Here is a 17,500-nt window from a genome sequence, read left to right on the forward strand (position 1 = left end):
GTTGCCAAAAACAATATTTCTCACCCTTTAACATCGAATCTTGCAGGAGAAAAGTGGTTTCGGCTTTTCATGAAACGCCATCCACGGTTGAGTGCCAGAAAAGCACAAGCAATGAATCAGGCACGAGCACAGAAACTTAACAGATTCATTGTGAATGATCACTTCACTAAACTTGAGGAAACTATGAAAGACCTTGATCTGTTTAATCAGCCAGATCACATCTTCAATTTGGACGAGAAAGGTTGCCAACTATCTCTCCACCATCAACAAAGAGTGATTGCTGCCAAAGGCCACAAACGGGTACATTTGGTAGCACCAGAGCATGGTGAAAACGTGACTATTGTTGCATGTGTTTCTGCAGTGGGGATTGCGGTTCCCCCAATGATCATTTTCAAGGGAAAGAATAGAAAGGAACAATATGGTGATGACCTCCCTCCTCTGTCATGCTTTGAAATGGCAGAGAAGGGTAGCATGACACATGAAGTGTTTGTCAAGTTTAAACCGGCCGGTAGAGTGCTTCTGATTTTGGATGGAGCAAAATGTCATCTGTCAATGGATATTCTGGACGAGGCAGACAAATATGACATCACGCTTTTCTGTCTGCCGTCAAACACGACGCATGAACTGCAGCCTCTGGATACTGCTGTATTCCACTCCTTTGAGCATCACTGGGACAAGCAGGTGTTGGAATTCTGGAGGACTCGTCCCGATAGAACACTCTCAAAAGACGTGTTTGGGAAGGTGTTCACCCCTGTTTGGATGAAATGCATGACAATGGGAAACATCACAAGTGGGTTTCGCACCTGCGGAATATACCGATTCAACAAGAATGCAATTCCAGACCATGCTTTTGCTCCAAGTGAAGCCACTCAAATTGACGACAATGAACCACCTCAGCCTTTGACGTCAGCTGACGCCACACAACAACAACCATCGACGTCATCAGCTGAAGCCACACTGCAACCACAGCCTTCAGTGTCTGCTCCAGCTGCGACACCAGGCACAGAGAAGCCTTCTCAGCCTTTGGCAATGTCAATGCCAACGACTTCAGCCCCAGTTTTACCATCACCCTCTACAAATGTAAGTTTTTGTGATCTCATGAAAACACAATCTAAAAAGAAGAGATCTGTCGTGAGAAAGAAAAGCATCAACTACAGAGCTACTGTAATTTCAAAATCATTGTTTGAAACTGAAAAAAACTGGAAATGGTGGAAAGGGGAAGGGGAATGGCAAAGGGAAGGAGAAGGCGAAGAAAACAACACAAACAGAAAGTGGTTGGTACTGTCCCGTGTGCCAAGATACCAAAATTGAAGACATGCGGAGCTGTGAAAGCTGTAGTGTATGGTATCATGAAGATTGTGTCGGGTTGACCAAGGCTGGCGACTCTTTTGTTTGCCCAGAATGTGACAATTAGATTTATAATGATGTTGTTACAAGCCTAGAAACTGTTTATGTTGTTCTTATGGTGTTGTATGGTGATTTTTGTGATGGGCCTTATTAGGGCATACTTGCCTTATTAAGGCCCATTTGACTTATTTCCAAAGTTGTTCTAAATAAATAACACAAAACTTAATGCCTTTTTGCCTTTTGTTATGTCCTTTATAAACTTAGTGCAGTTGTAAAAAACACAAAGTGTCAAATAGAAAATGTATTGGTGGACACAGGCCCATCAAATAAAAAAGGCGGGCCTTATTTGGGCAGGGGGCCTTACTACTACTACTAGTACTACTACTACTAGTACTACTACTACTATTACTACTACTACTACTACTACTAGTAGTACTACTACTACTAGTACTACTACTACTAATACTAGTACTACTACTACTACTACTACTACTACTACTACTACTAGTACTACTAGTACTACTACTAATAGTACCACTACTAGTACTACTACTACTAGTACTACTACTACTACTACTACTACTACTACTAGTAGTAGTAGTAGTAGTAGTAGTAGTAGTAGTAGTAGTAGTAGTCGTAGTAGTAGTAGTAGTAGTAGTAGTACTACTACTACTACTACTACTACTACTACTACTAGTAGTACTACTACTACTAGTAGTACTACTACTACTATTACTACTAGGCCTACATTTATTATTAATACCATTATTTCTGACACCTTAATTAATGAGGGAGGACATACATATTAGAGCGAGTGTGAGAATGAATGATCTGAATGGTTTCTAGGGTACTAAATCCCAACTAGCTTTGATACATTGTTATTGTTTTTGTTGTATTATCATCAATCCTGTTAAATATCTTATCTTTTACCTTGAGTCATGTAAAAACACAATGTAATTTCCTGTTTTGGATTAATAAAGTTAATCTTATCTTATCTTATCCTATAATACACCAAGCCTAGCAGCACATCTTATTGGAGGCTGCTTGTTGTAATGAGAATTAATCGCTTACCCAAAATAATTTCTCCTTTACAACAAGCAGTCTTCAATAGTCGGGTGCGAGTCTCCTTCTATTATGAAGGGTTAGATTACAACACACATAAAATAATCTGGTGCTCAGCCTGTTATTGTTTACAGTCGCAACACCCGCCCCGGAAGTGAATCCAATATTTGACCCTGTAATTAAGCCAATAAGAGAGTGGCTGACGTCCTCTCTATAGCCGCAAGTAGTAAGGTCTTCCGGTTTTGTCTAAAAAAATGTAAAGTTGGTGTTTGAGACTTGTTAATATCATCATTGAATCTTATCAATCAACGAAAACATTATAAAAAGGAAGCACTTTTGGAATTTTACGAATTAGTAATATGACGACTCGCAATTGTAACTGCTAGGAAAGTTGTACAAAGAGGAAACCTGTGAGATTTAGTTTGCCCAGTGACAGTAGCGGTGATTTTCAGATGAATAAGAGGAAGGTTAATGACTGTTTAAGGTGCTGATCCAGGTTACTCAGATACTGATGCTGATTTTGTTGCCGACATTAATGCCGGTGAATCTGAATCTGATAGCGTTTCAGATAGTGACAATGTCTCAAGCAACAATCCTTCGACTTCTTATGGTGTCGCTGTGGACAAATGTCGACGAATTCAGTCTTGAAAATGAATACTTCAACAGCACCGCTGAAGTTCTGTGCACCCTGCGAGAAGGTTCTGATGGCCTTTCCTGCAATCCAAGAGGACCTAAAGAGAACATTGCGGTGGTTTTATGTAACTCGGCGAACGTGGGGCGCCGCAAGAAAGACAGCTGCAACCGATACGATGATGACTGTGGTGTGTGGACAAATACAAGAAACAACAAGAGTTATTTCTTTGAACTGGCAAATGGCCTACTGCGAAAAGGGTTCCTGCATGAAGGCAAGCTTTGTAGGGAGGGGAAGATTGGTGGTTCTCGGACAAAAGTACCATACGATCCACAACCAGGACCCGAAGATGTTGTTGTGCTTGTCCGGTATTATTCAACACTTGCTACAGACCCACAATAAAGCCGCCGCATCACCTGGGTGGAGAAGGGACCGGCACATCTTGTCAATGAACACAGATTGGGGGTAGCTCTGGTGGAGTACAAGGGAACCTGGAAGTGCATTCGCACACCACATGGCAATTCCAAGACGCACAAAGGATGTTACGTCTGCACAGCAGTAACAGTAACAATCATAGATCAGATTGCCGCCAACGGACACCTGCCGCCCAATGTACTCTACGTAAAGATGGTAAGCCAAAGCCAGGAGCAACCGATCGAGCTTCAACACCGCAACAAGCAGCAGATGAAGAAGAAGCAGCGAGCTGAGCGCTAAAGACAAGACGGAGTACAGAGAAAATCAGTGGGTAACCTGGCAGACCAAATAAATGTTGAATTTAACAAACCTTATCATTATCAGCGTCCGTGACTTTCTCCAATACAAGATGTGCGGTCCAGCAGTGGCGCCCTGTGATTCTCTTTCACGAAGATCAAATTCAAAATCAAATCTAAAGGCCTTCTGTTGCAATGGCCGGACAGTAATGGGAATTGACAAGACATATAATCTTGGCGATTTCTTGGTGACAGTGATAAACTTCAAGAACTTCTCCCTTAGAAAGGAAAACCTTGACCAATCACCAATCTTCGCCGGACCGGTATTTCTTCATTCCACTACATAGTACGTTCGAAGATTTCTTTTACTTTTTGTCGACTGTGGCCGCGGCACTTATGGAACTTGAAGGAACCACACTGCCGCAGATGGTCAAAAGGCGCTGACGCAGGCAGTGAGAGTGGCCTTCCCAAGCTGCAAGTATGCCCCATGCACTCTCGAAACAGCGTCAACAAAGATGGCGGCCAATGTTAGACGATTTGGTTTGGAGAAACAAATACACCGAAGAAGAATGATAGCAACAAAAGTATCCTGTTGATATTTGTCAATGCTAATGGAAACTGTTTAAAGGTCACAGATCGTCGAAAACACACATTTTTGTCCGTGAAACTAATCTGATGAAGTCCGAGTCTGATATTTCAGCTCCGCTTGGTTAGATTTTTAGAGAATAACAAACACACGAGTTACCAACTGGCTATATTTTTATATGAAAATTGTGTAGTTTAGCCAGAACACTCCCATCCCCTTTTATTTTATTTTATTTTTTATGCCAAACAAAGCAATGCAAAGTTACTCTCGATCATATGACTTGATTCGCATTACTATGACACAGTACAGTTAACGGCCAAAATGACTGTCAACCTGTCATCTGCATTTTTTGCCAAATTGGGACCAAAATTTTGCCAAAATTTGCCCAAAAAACCCCAAAATTTGCCAAGAAATTTGCCAAATAGACCAAAATTTGCCAAAACATTTGCTGAGGAGAACTAAGCGTTTCAGTAAAAATTAACACGCGATACAGAAAAAAATATATATAAAAGACAATTTATTACATTTAAGGAGGCTACATTATGAATAGCGTTGTTACAAAGATTTTAAAGGATCATTATCCGTCGAGAGTAGCTTCCCTTGGTTTGGGCCCAGGCACAGAAGTGTGGGCCCAGGCAAAGCTGCAACATTTCTCAAGTTCCGCACTTTTTTTTTTTTTTTCGTTATTTTGTTTTCGCTTCTTTTTTTCCCCCAACATTTGCCATGCGATTTGCCAATTTTGGGGAATTTGCCAAAATTTGCTGATCGCCCTGATATTTGCGGCCGCAAAAAATGCAGATGACAGGTCAACTGTCAACAGATGAAAATGACGGCAGCTGTGCTGTTCCAAATTCGTCAAGAGACGACTGATTCAACAGGAGAGGCTGTTTCGGGAGACTTAATCCCATCGATTCGTTTAACAGTGATGAAATATTTCCGTTTTCATCGGGAACAATTTTTATAATTTGTGATCTTGTAAAAGACGACCTTGATCGTCTTCTCAGGAGGAAATGTTAGTATTTGAATTCATTTTAATTCTAATCTACTACACTAATCTATAAAGAGAAGTTTTATTACATTCTCATGCATCCAACCCAAAATCGGTGCCAAGACTTCTTCTACATTTTCACACCTCCTCGTCCTCCTTCATCATCATCATCTTCTTAACTGAATTAGTCAAACTGAGTGTTAGTGTTGGTAAATCTCTCTAACCATCACACACAAAACAACTATGACTATTACTATAATATATTATGACATGGAATGGACATTATTTTACCGCTGTCTGGCACTATTGAATTTTGCATTCCCTTAACCGATTTTCAAGCTCTTGTTGGAGATTATTTTCACTGTAACTGTAATACTTTGAAAGGGAACAATTTTCATAAGCAAAACCAGTTTAGATGTGAAAGAAAAAAATCAATAAAGTAAATAATAGCTATAAAGTTCCCTTTAATAGTCCTCATGCGGTTTATTCAATGGGAATACTGGAATAACTCAGGTGTCAGCCACAGCGCAGCGCTGGAAATTGAGCTTGGGAGAGGTGGCTTGTTGATGGCCACATGACATGGTGTATATTCGAACTATGTATCTTTTGGGTACGAAGCAAAGACCATACTGGTGAGCCACACAATCTCCGCCCCCCCCCCCCCCCACCCCCCTACCAAACGTCATGCAATGTACGGTTTCCTAAACGTGATTGCATGTCCTGAGGAGTTCAAGAAACCTGTACTGGAGTGTATTTTCTTCATCTCTTTTTTACCCTTTTCCTCTTTTCCTTTATGCAAATCAATGTGTATTGATTTATATATCACATAGATATTATCGTCATTTTATTTTTCAACAGGATGGGTGCCCCTATAAACCAAATCCTCATCACCCTAATGTTTTATGCTTCCGGGGCATTTCACTGTAATGGTTGCCAGGATCATGGGCATAAGTGTTGGAGCAAGGCACAGCATTGTGCATCGAGTCACGAAAGTGTTTCTTCAGCACGCCAAGTTCAGGCTTCCGAGCAAGGAAAGAGAGTCCAGAGATGTAAAGCAACAGTTTTATCTTAAAGCTGGCTTCCCATCTGTTGTGGGGTGCATAGATGGACCACACATAAAAATTGGTACACCATCAAACAATGAACACGAGTATGTGAATCGTGAACAGGAAAATCAAATTTTATTTTTCAACAGGATGGGTGCCCCCTATAAACCAAATTCTCATCACCCTAATGTTTTATGCTTCCGGGGCATTTCACTGTTGGTTGAGAGTCCAGAGATGTAAAGCACCAGTGTTTCATGTTTAAGCCACAACATTGTGCATCGAGTCATGAAAGTGTTTCTTCAGCATGCCAAGTTCTGGCTTCCGAGCAAGGGAAGAGAGTCCAGAGATGTAAAGCACCAGTTTTATCTTAAAGCTGAATATGAGTATGTATATGAACAGGATAATGGAACACTCCATCAATGTTCAAGGGAGTTGAAAGTAGTAAATTCATTATTGCATTAGAATTCCTTTGTTTTGTAATGATTAGATTTTTATGCAGCATGTACTTATAGCACAACAAGTACTCACTGCTAGCTTTGCAAATCTAATAAACTACGGTATGTAGTTCTTTCCAAAAACAGTAATTCAAAAAGTTTGGAAATAATAGAAGCCGTCGGATCATTTTTGTACCCTTTTCTTTACAAGGAATCGAATAGGGCAACACCTTTATAGCACCAAGTACAAAGACATCATGCTGAAATTAATCACATCAAATAGTCCTACCTTCAATCCTTCAGATTTGCAAGGCTGGTATAGCGGGAGTTTATCTCAGTTTCTTTAGTGTGAAAAGGACAATAGTAATAACTTGCTACCCCTTGGATGGATAGGACACAGGTCTATTATGGCAACGTACTTTCCACCAGATACAACAAATACAGATTCCCAATCATTCCTGGGTGAACAGTGGGGTCACAGTCAAGGTGTACGGCAAAGTGGCATCAATGTTAATTCTGCAAACAATGTTGATGTGGATAGAATGGTCTATCCGGGATATATTGGATATAGGAAGGGGGTGACTGAGGATGATGACACAGAGGAGGAAGTCTCAAATGAGCAGCTTATCCCAGACAGGAGATACATAATACAGTGCACTCTCACGATAACGACCTCTCCGAATAACGACATTCTCCCGATAGCGACATTGGCCCCCGGTCCCGATTTTGTTTACTATATGTTATTAGGAATAAAACTCTCTAAATAATGACATACTTTTTAGACCACTCTCCGGATAACGACATTGAGTTAGCAATAATCGGCTGTGACTTTGCTAGATACAAAAATAAAAATAGCTAAAATGTTGTTTCCGGTAAGTTTCATTTCATTCTCTGAGCCAGAGGCACCTCATAGCCAATGAGATCACTTTGTTATCGGCCAATGAAATGTCCTACCAGGGGCACCTCATAGCCAATGAAAACACACCTGTGTCTATTGTCATCGGTACAAAAGGGTGACGCGCATTGAATGAGTCAATCATCACATCGCTGACCGCTGAATCGATTGTATTCACTTATTGCGGAGAGGCTAGGCGTAACAGATTTTCAAGCAAGCAGCGGTTGGCTGAGGAAATTCAAGCAGCGACACGGCATCGTGTTCAAGGTGGTCTGCGGCGAATCTGCTTCCGTGGACACATCAATCGTCGATGAATGGAAGACAACAACTCTGTCCAGTTTGATGAAAGAGTATTCACCTCGTGACGTTTTCAACGCGGATGAAACAGGCCTGTTTTTCCGCTGCCTCCCGAACAAGACACACTTTTAAAGGAGAAGCCCGCCACGGTGGCAAACAAGCGAAAGACAGACTAACGGTACTCATCGCAACTAATTCAACGGGAACAGAAAAACTTCCCCTTCTCGTTATCGGGAAGTCGGCCTGTAATAAAGTATCATCGATACCGATATCGATACAATGTTTGGGTATCTGATATTACTATTACGATTATCGCCCATTGTTATCCTTTTGTGTTATTGTTAGGAAAGAGTTCCTGTTTACTTTCAGCTGGTAACTTCCGTTTTAATAAAGAGCTTATGGCTATCTGTGTTCAAACTATATGTTGATTGTCAATCTATTATAAATGACGACGAGATAAAGTCATCTAGAGCCGAAGTGCTACATATTAATTCTTAAAAGAGCCAGATAAGTAATTATTCAAATATTTTTATTGATTACGTAAATTAAACCAAAATAATGGCTACCATTGGGTCCATCTCAGAATTTGTGGAAGGGACATCCATTGTGGACTACTTGGAACGTCTCAAGTTCTATTTCATGGCAAATGACATAGAATCAGATAAAAAGCAAGCTGCTGTGCTACTAACAGTAGTAGGCCCCAAACAATTTAGAATATTGAAAGATCTGTGCCAACCAAACCCGCCTGCAGATAAATCATTTGAAGAACTTTGCATGCTGCTAAAGAACTTCCACTCCCCACCTCCACCTAAATTCATGCAGCGAGCTAAGTTTGAAGGAAGAAATCGTCAACCGAACGAATCAATCCAACAGTATTGTGCTGCCCTGCGGAGAATTGCGGAGCACTGCCAGTTTCGAGAAACTCTAAATGAACGTCTTTGCGAAAAGTTTGTGACCGGTATTAACGATGCTCAGATTCAACGAAAACTTCTTGTTGAGCATGATCTCACTATCGACAAAGCCATGGACATTGCCCTCTCTATTCATCAAACAAGAGATAGTGCACATCAACTTCAGAAGGGCGAAACTGTCCATTTTTCCACGTCCAGAAATTCTTATCAGCAACCTTCAAGATCGTTCAGTACCATGAGCAAATCACATGCTTCATCAGCGACTTCTAAATCGAGTCATCGGTGCGGCGGCCCTCATACCCAATTCCAGTGTAAATTCAAATCATCAACCTGCCATAAATGTCAAAAAGTGGGTCACATTGCAAAAATGTGCAGATCGCAAACACAATCGACAAAAAACCCAGCGCCTAAAGCAAAATACCGCCATCAAAATCACCTGTTGAATGAAGATAATTTGACCACCCAGCATGAAGAAAGCCCCCCCGAGCATAATTTTGAACTTTTTATTGTGAATTCCCCAAACAAAAGGCCCCCTATTTCGGTTCCCCTCCTCATTAACAATAAAAACATTGTGTTCCACATTGATACTGGTGCGTCATGTAGTGTAATGACCAAGAATGACTTTGAAAATCTAATTACAGTGCACTCTGGATACGTCGACGTTGCCTAAGTCGATTTTTACCCAAGTCGATTTTTTTTTCTTGGTCCCTCCCCCTTCTTCCTATATAACATTAGTAAAAAAAAAACAACTCCACATAAGTCGATGTCGCTTAAGTCGATGTTCTTATCACTCATGACTACAATAAAATCACAAATAAACAAGTATTTCCATTGGTTAAAAAAGCTACCAGTAAGAATTTTAAGTGCTTAAGAATATCAGCGAACGATTGGCGCACATCGATGTGATGTAGGTGCTTTGCCTGACGTCCGTGTTCAATGTACATAAGCAGTATTGAATAACTTTAATTTCCCCATCTCAAATTTTACATTGTCGCAACTTCAAGTTCAAGATTTTTTTTGTTCTAATTCCAGGCCATCCTATGTAATGGCCCTCTTAATTAGTATCAATTTTATCAAGAAGAATTCAAGTCAAGTCAACAACTACAATAGCAAACCTATCGCGGAAAAGGAAGATTCGATGCATTTGGAAAGTTTGGCATGCGACAGAAAATCATCGCATAGGAAATTGGCATACCAGCTATTTCTGTCTCGACGATTTACAAGAAGCATGACCTTGACCTAGAGGCTCCTACCCTTCCGCTTTTCGCGGAATAATTTCACTTAATTGGTGTACATTCCACATTCAAAGCAAAAATTCCGCTTTCCACCTTTCCCATCCCGGAAAATAAAAAATTAAAAATCTCTAGTGAAAAAAAAAGTGAGCTATTGCTTATTTCGTCAGCATGTCCTATGGTCAATCAACACACATTTTGTGTATGATTAGTCCTTTCAAAGTGTGTGCTGCTGATGTCGGATAATATTATATGTTTGGGAGGGGGGTTGACCGAAGTATTATTATTATTATTATTATTGTGCCTCCAATTCGTGAGGTCAATGACCTTGGTAATATTATATGTTGGGTTCAATCGGTAATAATATTATTGAGTACGGTCAGCTTGTTTCCCTATTTAATTTTAGCCCTGTGTACGTGTGTGTGTGTGTGTGTGTGTGTAAGTGTGTGTGTACCGGCACGCGCGTTTGTTTGATTAGGTGTGTGCGTGTGTGTGTGTGGGGGGGGGGGGGGAGGAGGGTCCTGACAAGGTTAAATCCATCCATTCAATACCTGTATTCTCTATGAGACGGCCTGGACCTGTGTGTTCTCTATTATTATTTGACCCCATTCTTAGTCTTTACACAATCTGTACAATTTTACACATTTTATATTTTTAATCATTTGAGTACTTTTGGATTGTCTATTACATTTTCTGCCGCAAAGCATGTCATAGTCAATAACAGTAAGTTGATTCCGCTTTTTTATCTCAAATTCCGATTTTTATGTATTCTGATTCCTCTTTGGGGCTATTGGGGGTAGGAGCCTCTGATGACCACTACAGAGACCGCGCGATATGAAGGGACATACTTATTCTAGATTGGTTGCTTTGTTCAAATGCGTTTTTGCTCATTTTGGTTACACTCCGATTTTTTTCTCGGTTCCCCTGGGCATCGTCTTATCCGGAGTCCACTGTAACTCTAAACTTGATAAGTCATCGAAATCACTAACCACCTACACAGGCCAAGATGTCAAAATTGTTGGAGAAACAATTGTTAATGTGCAGTATGATAAGCAAACTGCGAACCTGCCACTCCTTATAGTTGAGAGTAACGGTCCTCCCTTAATGGGAAGGGACTGGCTTCATCATTTTAAGCTCAATTGGTCATCTTTATTCTCAATTGAGAACCAACAAAATCTTGACGAGGTGTTAGATCGAAACAACAACGTTTTGCAAGGCACTGGATTATTGAATGATCGTGAAGTCAAAATCTATTTAAAAGACAATGCAACTCCAAAATTCATCAAATGTAGACAACCACCATTTGCCATGCTGCAAAAGATAGAAAACGAGCTCGAACGCTTACAACACGAGAACATTATAAAAAAGGTTTCAACGTCGGAATGGGCAACGCCCATTGTACCAGTCTTAAAGAAAGACAATACTGTCAGAATCTGTGGTGACTACAAGGTCACAATAAATAAAGCCATTCACGAAAACAATCACCCAATACCAAGAATCGAAGACCTCGCTATAAAATTATCACATGGTGACAAATTCACTGAGCTAGATTTTACACATGCCTATACGCAACTCAATCTAGATCCAAGTTCTCGACAACTCACTGCAATCAATACCCACAAAGGACTCTTCCAATATGAACGACTCTGTTTCGGTATTTCTGCCAGTCCAGGAATCTTCCAATCTGCCATGGAAACCCTGTTTCAAGACATACCAGGCGTGTGTGTCTACTTCGACAATGTCTACATTACTGGTCAAAATGACCAAGAGCATCTCGCTACCTTGGATAAAGTTCTACGACTCATCAACGAGAAAGGATTACGTATTCGACGAGAAAAATGTCAATTTCTGAAGCCAGAAATCAACTTCTTAGGATATCGTCTATCATCGCATGGTTTACGTCCTCAGCCTGAAAAGGTACGAGCAATATACGAAGCACCCCGTCCTAACAACGTTCAGCAACTGCAGGCATTTCTAGGATTCGTGAATTACTATTCAAAATTCATGAAAAATGTGTCTCATACCCTCGCTCCCCTCTACATGCTTCTTCGTAAAAATGCCAAATGGCATTGGAGCAGTCAACAGGGAGATTCTTTTCAAAAAGTGAAATTAATGTTATCATCTGATCAAATCCTATGTCATTTTGATCCTTAAAAAAAGCTTATTCTTACGTGTGATGCTTCCTCCCACGGGGGTTGGAGCAATATTAGCTCATTTAGATAGTGAAAATAATGAAAGGCCAATTGCTTATGCTAGTCGTTCACTAAATCAGGCTGAAGCTAAATATTCGCAATTGGATAGGGAGGCTCTATCGGTGTTATTTGGTGTCAAGAAGTTCCATAAGTTTATTTTTGGTAGTCGTGTAGTTATTCGTACTGATCATAAGCCATTTTTTGGGATTACATACTAGGAGAAGCCAAACCTTTGCCTGAACATGCATCAGCTCGCCTTCAAAGATGGGCGATCACACTTGCCGCCTATGATTATAAGCTGGAGTATATACCTGGTCCAAAGAATTGTGCCGATGGCCTTTCTCGACTACCACTTGCTGACAAGACTGAACTTTTTGTACCTGAAGACATTGATATGTTGTTCAACGTGATTGACAATTCCCCTATTAGTTATCATGATATTGCCAATGCTATTGTGAATGATACTGTTTTGAATACTGTCTATCAATATGGTAGGGATGGATGGCCAGAAACTGTAACTAATGAACAGTTAAAGCCTTACAAATTGAGGGAAAATGAATTGAGTCTAGAGCATAATTGTATTTTGTGGGGTACAAGAGTAATCATTCCCCTTGCTTTGCGAAATCAGGTGTTAATCATGTTACACGACACTCATCTTGGTGCGTCTAAAATGAAAGCGTTAGCTCGCTCATGGTTCTGGTGGCCACATCTGGATTCGAACATTGGAACCTTTGTCAAAGAGTGTTATGACTGTCAAAAGAATGCTCGTAATCCAGCCAAAGCACCCTTGTATAATTGGGATTGGCCAAATGAACCCTGGTCTAGATTACACATTGACTTTGCAGGTCCTTTTCTTAACAAAATGTTTCTCATCTTAGTGGATGCCCACTCTAAGTGGCTCGAAGTAAAGCTTATGAGCACTACCACAGCTCGTGACACTATTGCAGAGCTACGAGAAATCTTTTCAACACATGGTTTGCCGAATACCTTGGTCTCGGACAATGGTCCTACCTTCACTAGTTATGAATTCCAAATGTTTTGTAATGCTAATGGTAACAAACATATAACTTGCTCTCCATATCACCCTGCTAGCAATGGATTAGCTGAACGTGCTGTGGGTACATTCAAAACAGCAATGGTCAAAATGAGTGCAAAAGGTGCTACCACTGTAAGAGAGAAAGTTAGCAGATTCCTAACTAAATATCGAACCACACCTCATGTCACCACAGGAGTGACACCATCTGAGTTACTAATGGGTAGAAAGCTAAAGACACACCTGGACCTCCTGCACCCATCAGTTCAGCAGTCAGTTATGCAAAAACAAAATGCCCAAAAGTATTATCATGATGAAACTTTTCGCGATAGGGAGATAGATGTTGATGATACAGTATTGGTTAGAAATTACTCTGGTAAAGAGAAATGGGTACCTGGTAAAATTATCAAAGCAACAGGTCCTGTTTCATTTCGAGTCCAAACAGATAATGGTGTCATTGAGAGAAGACACCAAGATCAAATTAGAGTTGTACCATCTGACATAAACCCACACAATTAGTTTCAGTGTACTGACAGTCCACCGAGAGATCAGCGCTTCACATCAGGCAAGCCACCTGCACAATCAGTTGGTTTAACCACTGAAGGCACTGGTGATCCTCTTAATCTTGGACCTACTTGCGCGCCAACTAATGCTAACACTAACAGCCAAACTAGGAACCCAGAGCAATTGGGAAGCTCATTCAATCAAGGTCAAATTGTGCCTCGAAGGTCACAGAGATCAGAGAATAATTATTCCACCGAAGAGGTTGGATTTTTAAATAATTATTAATCTATAATTTGCCATAATTAACGGTTCCTTATTTCTCTTATTATTTTAATGTCAGTAGTTTGCATGCCTTACTAAGGGTGAAGGGATGTAATAAAGTATCATCGATACCGATATCGATACAATGTTTGGGTATCTGATTATCTATTACTATTACGATTATCGCCCATTGTTATCCTTTTGTGTTATTGTTAAGAAAGAGTTCCTGTTTACTTTCAGTTGGTAACTTCCGTTTTAATAAAGAGCTTATGGCTATCTGTGTTCAAACTATATGTTGATTGTTAATCTATTATACGGCCAACCCGCGCTGCTTCAAAAACGTGAAATCACCGCCTGTTGAGTACGTGTCAAACAGCAAGGCCTGGATGACAAGCTCCATCTTTGGAACATGGATACGAAAACTTGACCGCAAATACCTCTTGCTAGGCCGTTCCATCGTGATGGTAATTGACAATTGCCCTGCCCACCCCAAGATTGAAGGTCTGAAAGCCATCCGGTTGGAGTTTCTACCGCCCAACACCACCAGCCACACACAGCCATGCGACCAAGGCATTATTAATGCATTCAAGCACCGCTACCGATCCCTGGTTGTGCGCCGATATTTACAACACGTTGACGGCGACTCTGCATCAGGATTCCATGTCTCCATCCTTGATGCCCTGTACAATATGCGGTGTGCTTGGGGCATGGTTACACCTGAAACCATCGCCAATTGCTTCAAGCATGCTGGCTTCTGCGCAGAGGAGGATTCAACTCAACGTGCACCCAATGCCGACTCAGCGATTGAGGAGCTGTCTGCCTTGTCCAATCGTATCGACGATGCAGATGCCGGTCTCGAGGAATACGTCAACATCGACAGCGACTTGGCAGTGACCGGCGAGGTATCAGTCGATTCCATCGTTGACAGTATCAAACAGAGACAGGAGCCACCCGAAGATGACGACGATGATGAAGATGAAGCTGCCCTCTTGTCACGGGTAGTGACCCAAATTCGGCACTACAAACTCTCAGACGGTTTGCACTGCAACATAAGGATGGTGCATCTATTTTCGACTTGTTGCATCAGATGGAAGATAAAGTCGGCCCTATGATTTACAGCAACAAGCGACAGACCGGGATTATGGATTTCTTCTCTAAATCGAAATCCGACAGTTAGTTTTTAAAAAAAAAACAAAACAAAAAAAAAAAACAAACAAAAAACAACAACAAAAATACATTTTTAATGTGGCCATGTGTTCAGTTGTATTATTAAATACAGCTGCACTCATGCCGGTCCCAAGCCCGGATAAACAACAGAGGGAAAATGACACACAAAAAACAACAAAAACAAACAAACAAACAAAAAACTACAAAACTACACACACACACACTTCGTGTATTTTACATGTTTGGAAAGTCCGATCACTGATCACCCACTATGGTTGGTACATTATTTATGTACATTCTAAGGGTCTAACCACACCCCTTTTTCCGCCATCTTGAAATTTTCCGACTAACGACATGTTCCCGATAACGACATGCACCTCTAGTCCCGAGCCATGTCGTTATCGGGAGAGTGCACTGTATGAGGGAGAGGACTCAACAGTATGGATGAGAGATTTCTACAAATATAGTTGCTCCGGGGAGCTAGAAGGTACTTCCTGTATCTTCTCTACCCCTATACAATCTGTTTTCCAACATGCTTTTTAGCTTGCAAAGTTTGGGAATTTTATTTAAAAAATTTTTTTTTCAAAAAACCGCAATTGTCAGGAAAACGAACGGATGTTGGGGATGGGAGTGAAAAGAGGTGGGGAGAAAACCGGCAGAATTGAGAGAGACGTGAGGAGGTCTCAATGTTGGTTTCGTGTGGACGTGTGATCAGTTAGTGCGTAGTTGTTTTCGTGTGAACTTTGATTTCGTGTTGACTTGGGCAGTCTGAGTTTTGTGATATTGGACTGGACGTAAGAGTAAGTGAGGTTGGCACGCCGGACTTTCACCCAGGTCAGTGCATTTAACCACATAAAAATATACGAGGTGGTTTAATGCATTAATTAACGTCCCCATTTCGACTCAAGTACAAACGGAAAACCAATCAGAAACAATAAATGACACACCTTACAACAAAAACAATCAAAGTGTTGCCAAACTCAACACTCAATCATGCCAAAATAAGACTGAGGAGATAGCTGGTCTTGGAAAAAACAATACACATTGCATAGCTAAAGAATTAAGAAAAGAAAGAAAATCTCATCCTCACAATTTTCGAATATGTCATCTGAATATAAATAGTCTACGAAACAAATTCGACGAAATTCAACAATTACTTTTGGACAATCTGGTGGACATGCTTATCATCTCTGAAACTAAAATTGATTCAACTTTTCTAGACTCATTGTTTGCAGTTGAGGGCTTCAGATTTGAACGTCACGATAGAAACAGCAAGGGTGGTGGAATAGCAACATGGATAAGATCTGACATTGCAACCAGAAGAAGACCGGACATAGAATCACACAACATAGAGGGCATCGTCCATGAAATAAATCTAGGCGACGCAAAATGGATTATATATTCCATCTACAGACCACCATCAACAAAGGACGAGTTATTCTACAAACAAGTCAGTCCCATGATAGACAAAGGCGTCAAACATAGTGACAATCTGTTGATAGTTGCCGACCTAAATTACGCTATGAACAGTGAAAACAAATCAAAAACTATATGTGATATATGTGACGTTTTTAACTTAGTAAATATTATATGTAAACCAACGTGTTTTAAAAAGAACTGCAAACCGTCTTTAATTGATGTTATGCTCACCAACAAACCCCATTTATTTTCTAAACCTCTAAATTTTTCAACAGGCGTCAGTGACTGTCACAATATGATTTCAACTTATATTAAACATAATGTTCTACAAATTAAGAAAAACAAAATATGTTATAGAAGCTTTAGGACCTTTTGCGAGAAAAGTTATCAGGAAGATTTGCATTCTGTTTTAACCGAAACCAGTACTTCAGAAAACGACGTAAATACTGAATATGGAGAATTTATCGATAAAGTAATTTTAATCTCAAAAAAACATGCCCCTTTCAAAACTAGATACCCACTAAGGAAGCCAGTACCATACATGAACAGTGAATTAAGAAAAGCTATATATAGAAAAAGAATGCTTCATAACAAATACTTGAAAGAAAAAACAAAAATACCATGGGAAAGTTATAAAGAACAACGAAATTATGTGGTAAAATTAAAAAGAAGTTCAATTAAACGTTACTTCTCAGAAAGGTGCACCGGAAGACAGAAGTCAAAAGATCAACAAAAGATTGTACTTCAAGATGGTGAAAAGATATTGAATAATGTTGGTGATATCT

The 17,500-nt window shown here is 40.3% G+C and overlaps 2 protein-coding genes across 2 annotated transcripts in view; both read left to right on the top strand.

The window, feature by feature from the left end:
* Window positions 1-1,311, top strand: part of LOC144960416 (uncharacterized) — a 1,605-nt gene extending 294 nt beyond the window's left edge. Inside the window, exon 1 of the mRNA XM_078893498.1 lies at window positions 1-1,311. This exon is cut by the window's left edge and continues 294 nt beyond it. Coding sequence (XP_078749624.1) covers window positions 1-1,311 — 1,311 coding nt within the window.
* Window positions 1,312-15,650: 14,339 nt separating this feature from the next.
* Window positions 15,651-17,500, top strand: part of LOC144960417 (uncharacterized) — a 2,209-nt gene continuing 359 nt past the window's right edge. The window contains exons 1-2 of the mRNA XM_078893500.1: window positions 15,651-15,783; window positions 16,205-17,500. The exon at window positions 16,205-17,500 is cut by the window's right edge and continues 359 nt beyond it. Of these exons, the coding sequence (XP_078749626.1) occupies window positions 15,651-15,783; window positions 16,205-17,500 (1,429 nt within the window). The remainder of the gene's footprint in view (window positions 15,784-16,204) is intronic.

This window comes from Berghia stephanieae, chromosome 15 (assembly GCF_034508935.2).
Source record: "Berghia stephanieae isolate SIO BIC M18660-M18661 chromosome 15, UCSD_Bste_1.3, whole genome shotgun sequence".
NCBI classification, from domain to species: domain Eukaryota; kingdom Metazoa; phylum Mollusca; class Gastropoda; order Nudibranchia; family Aeolidiidae; genus Berghia; species Berghia stephanieae.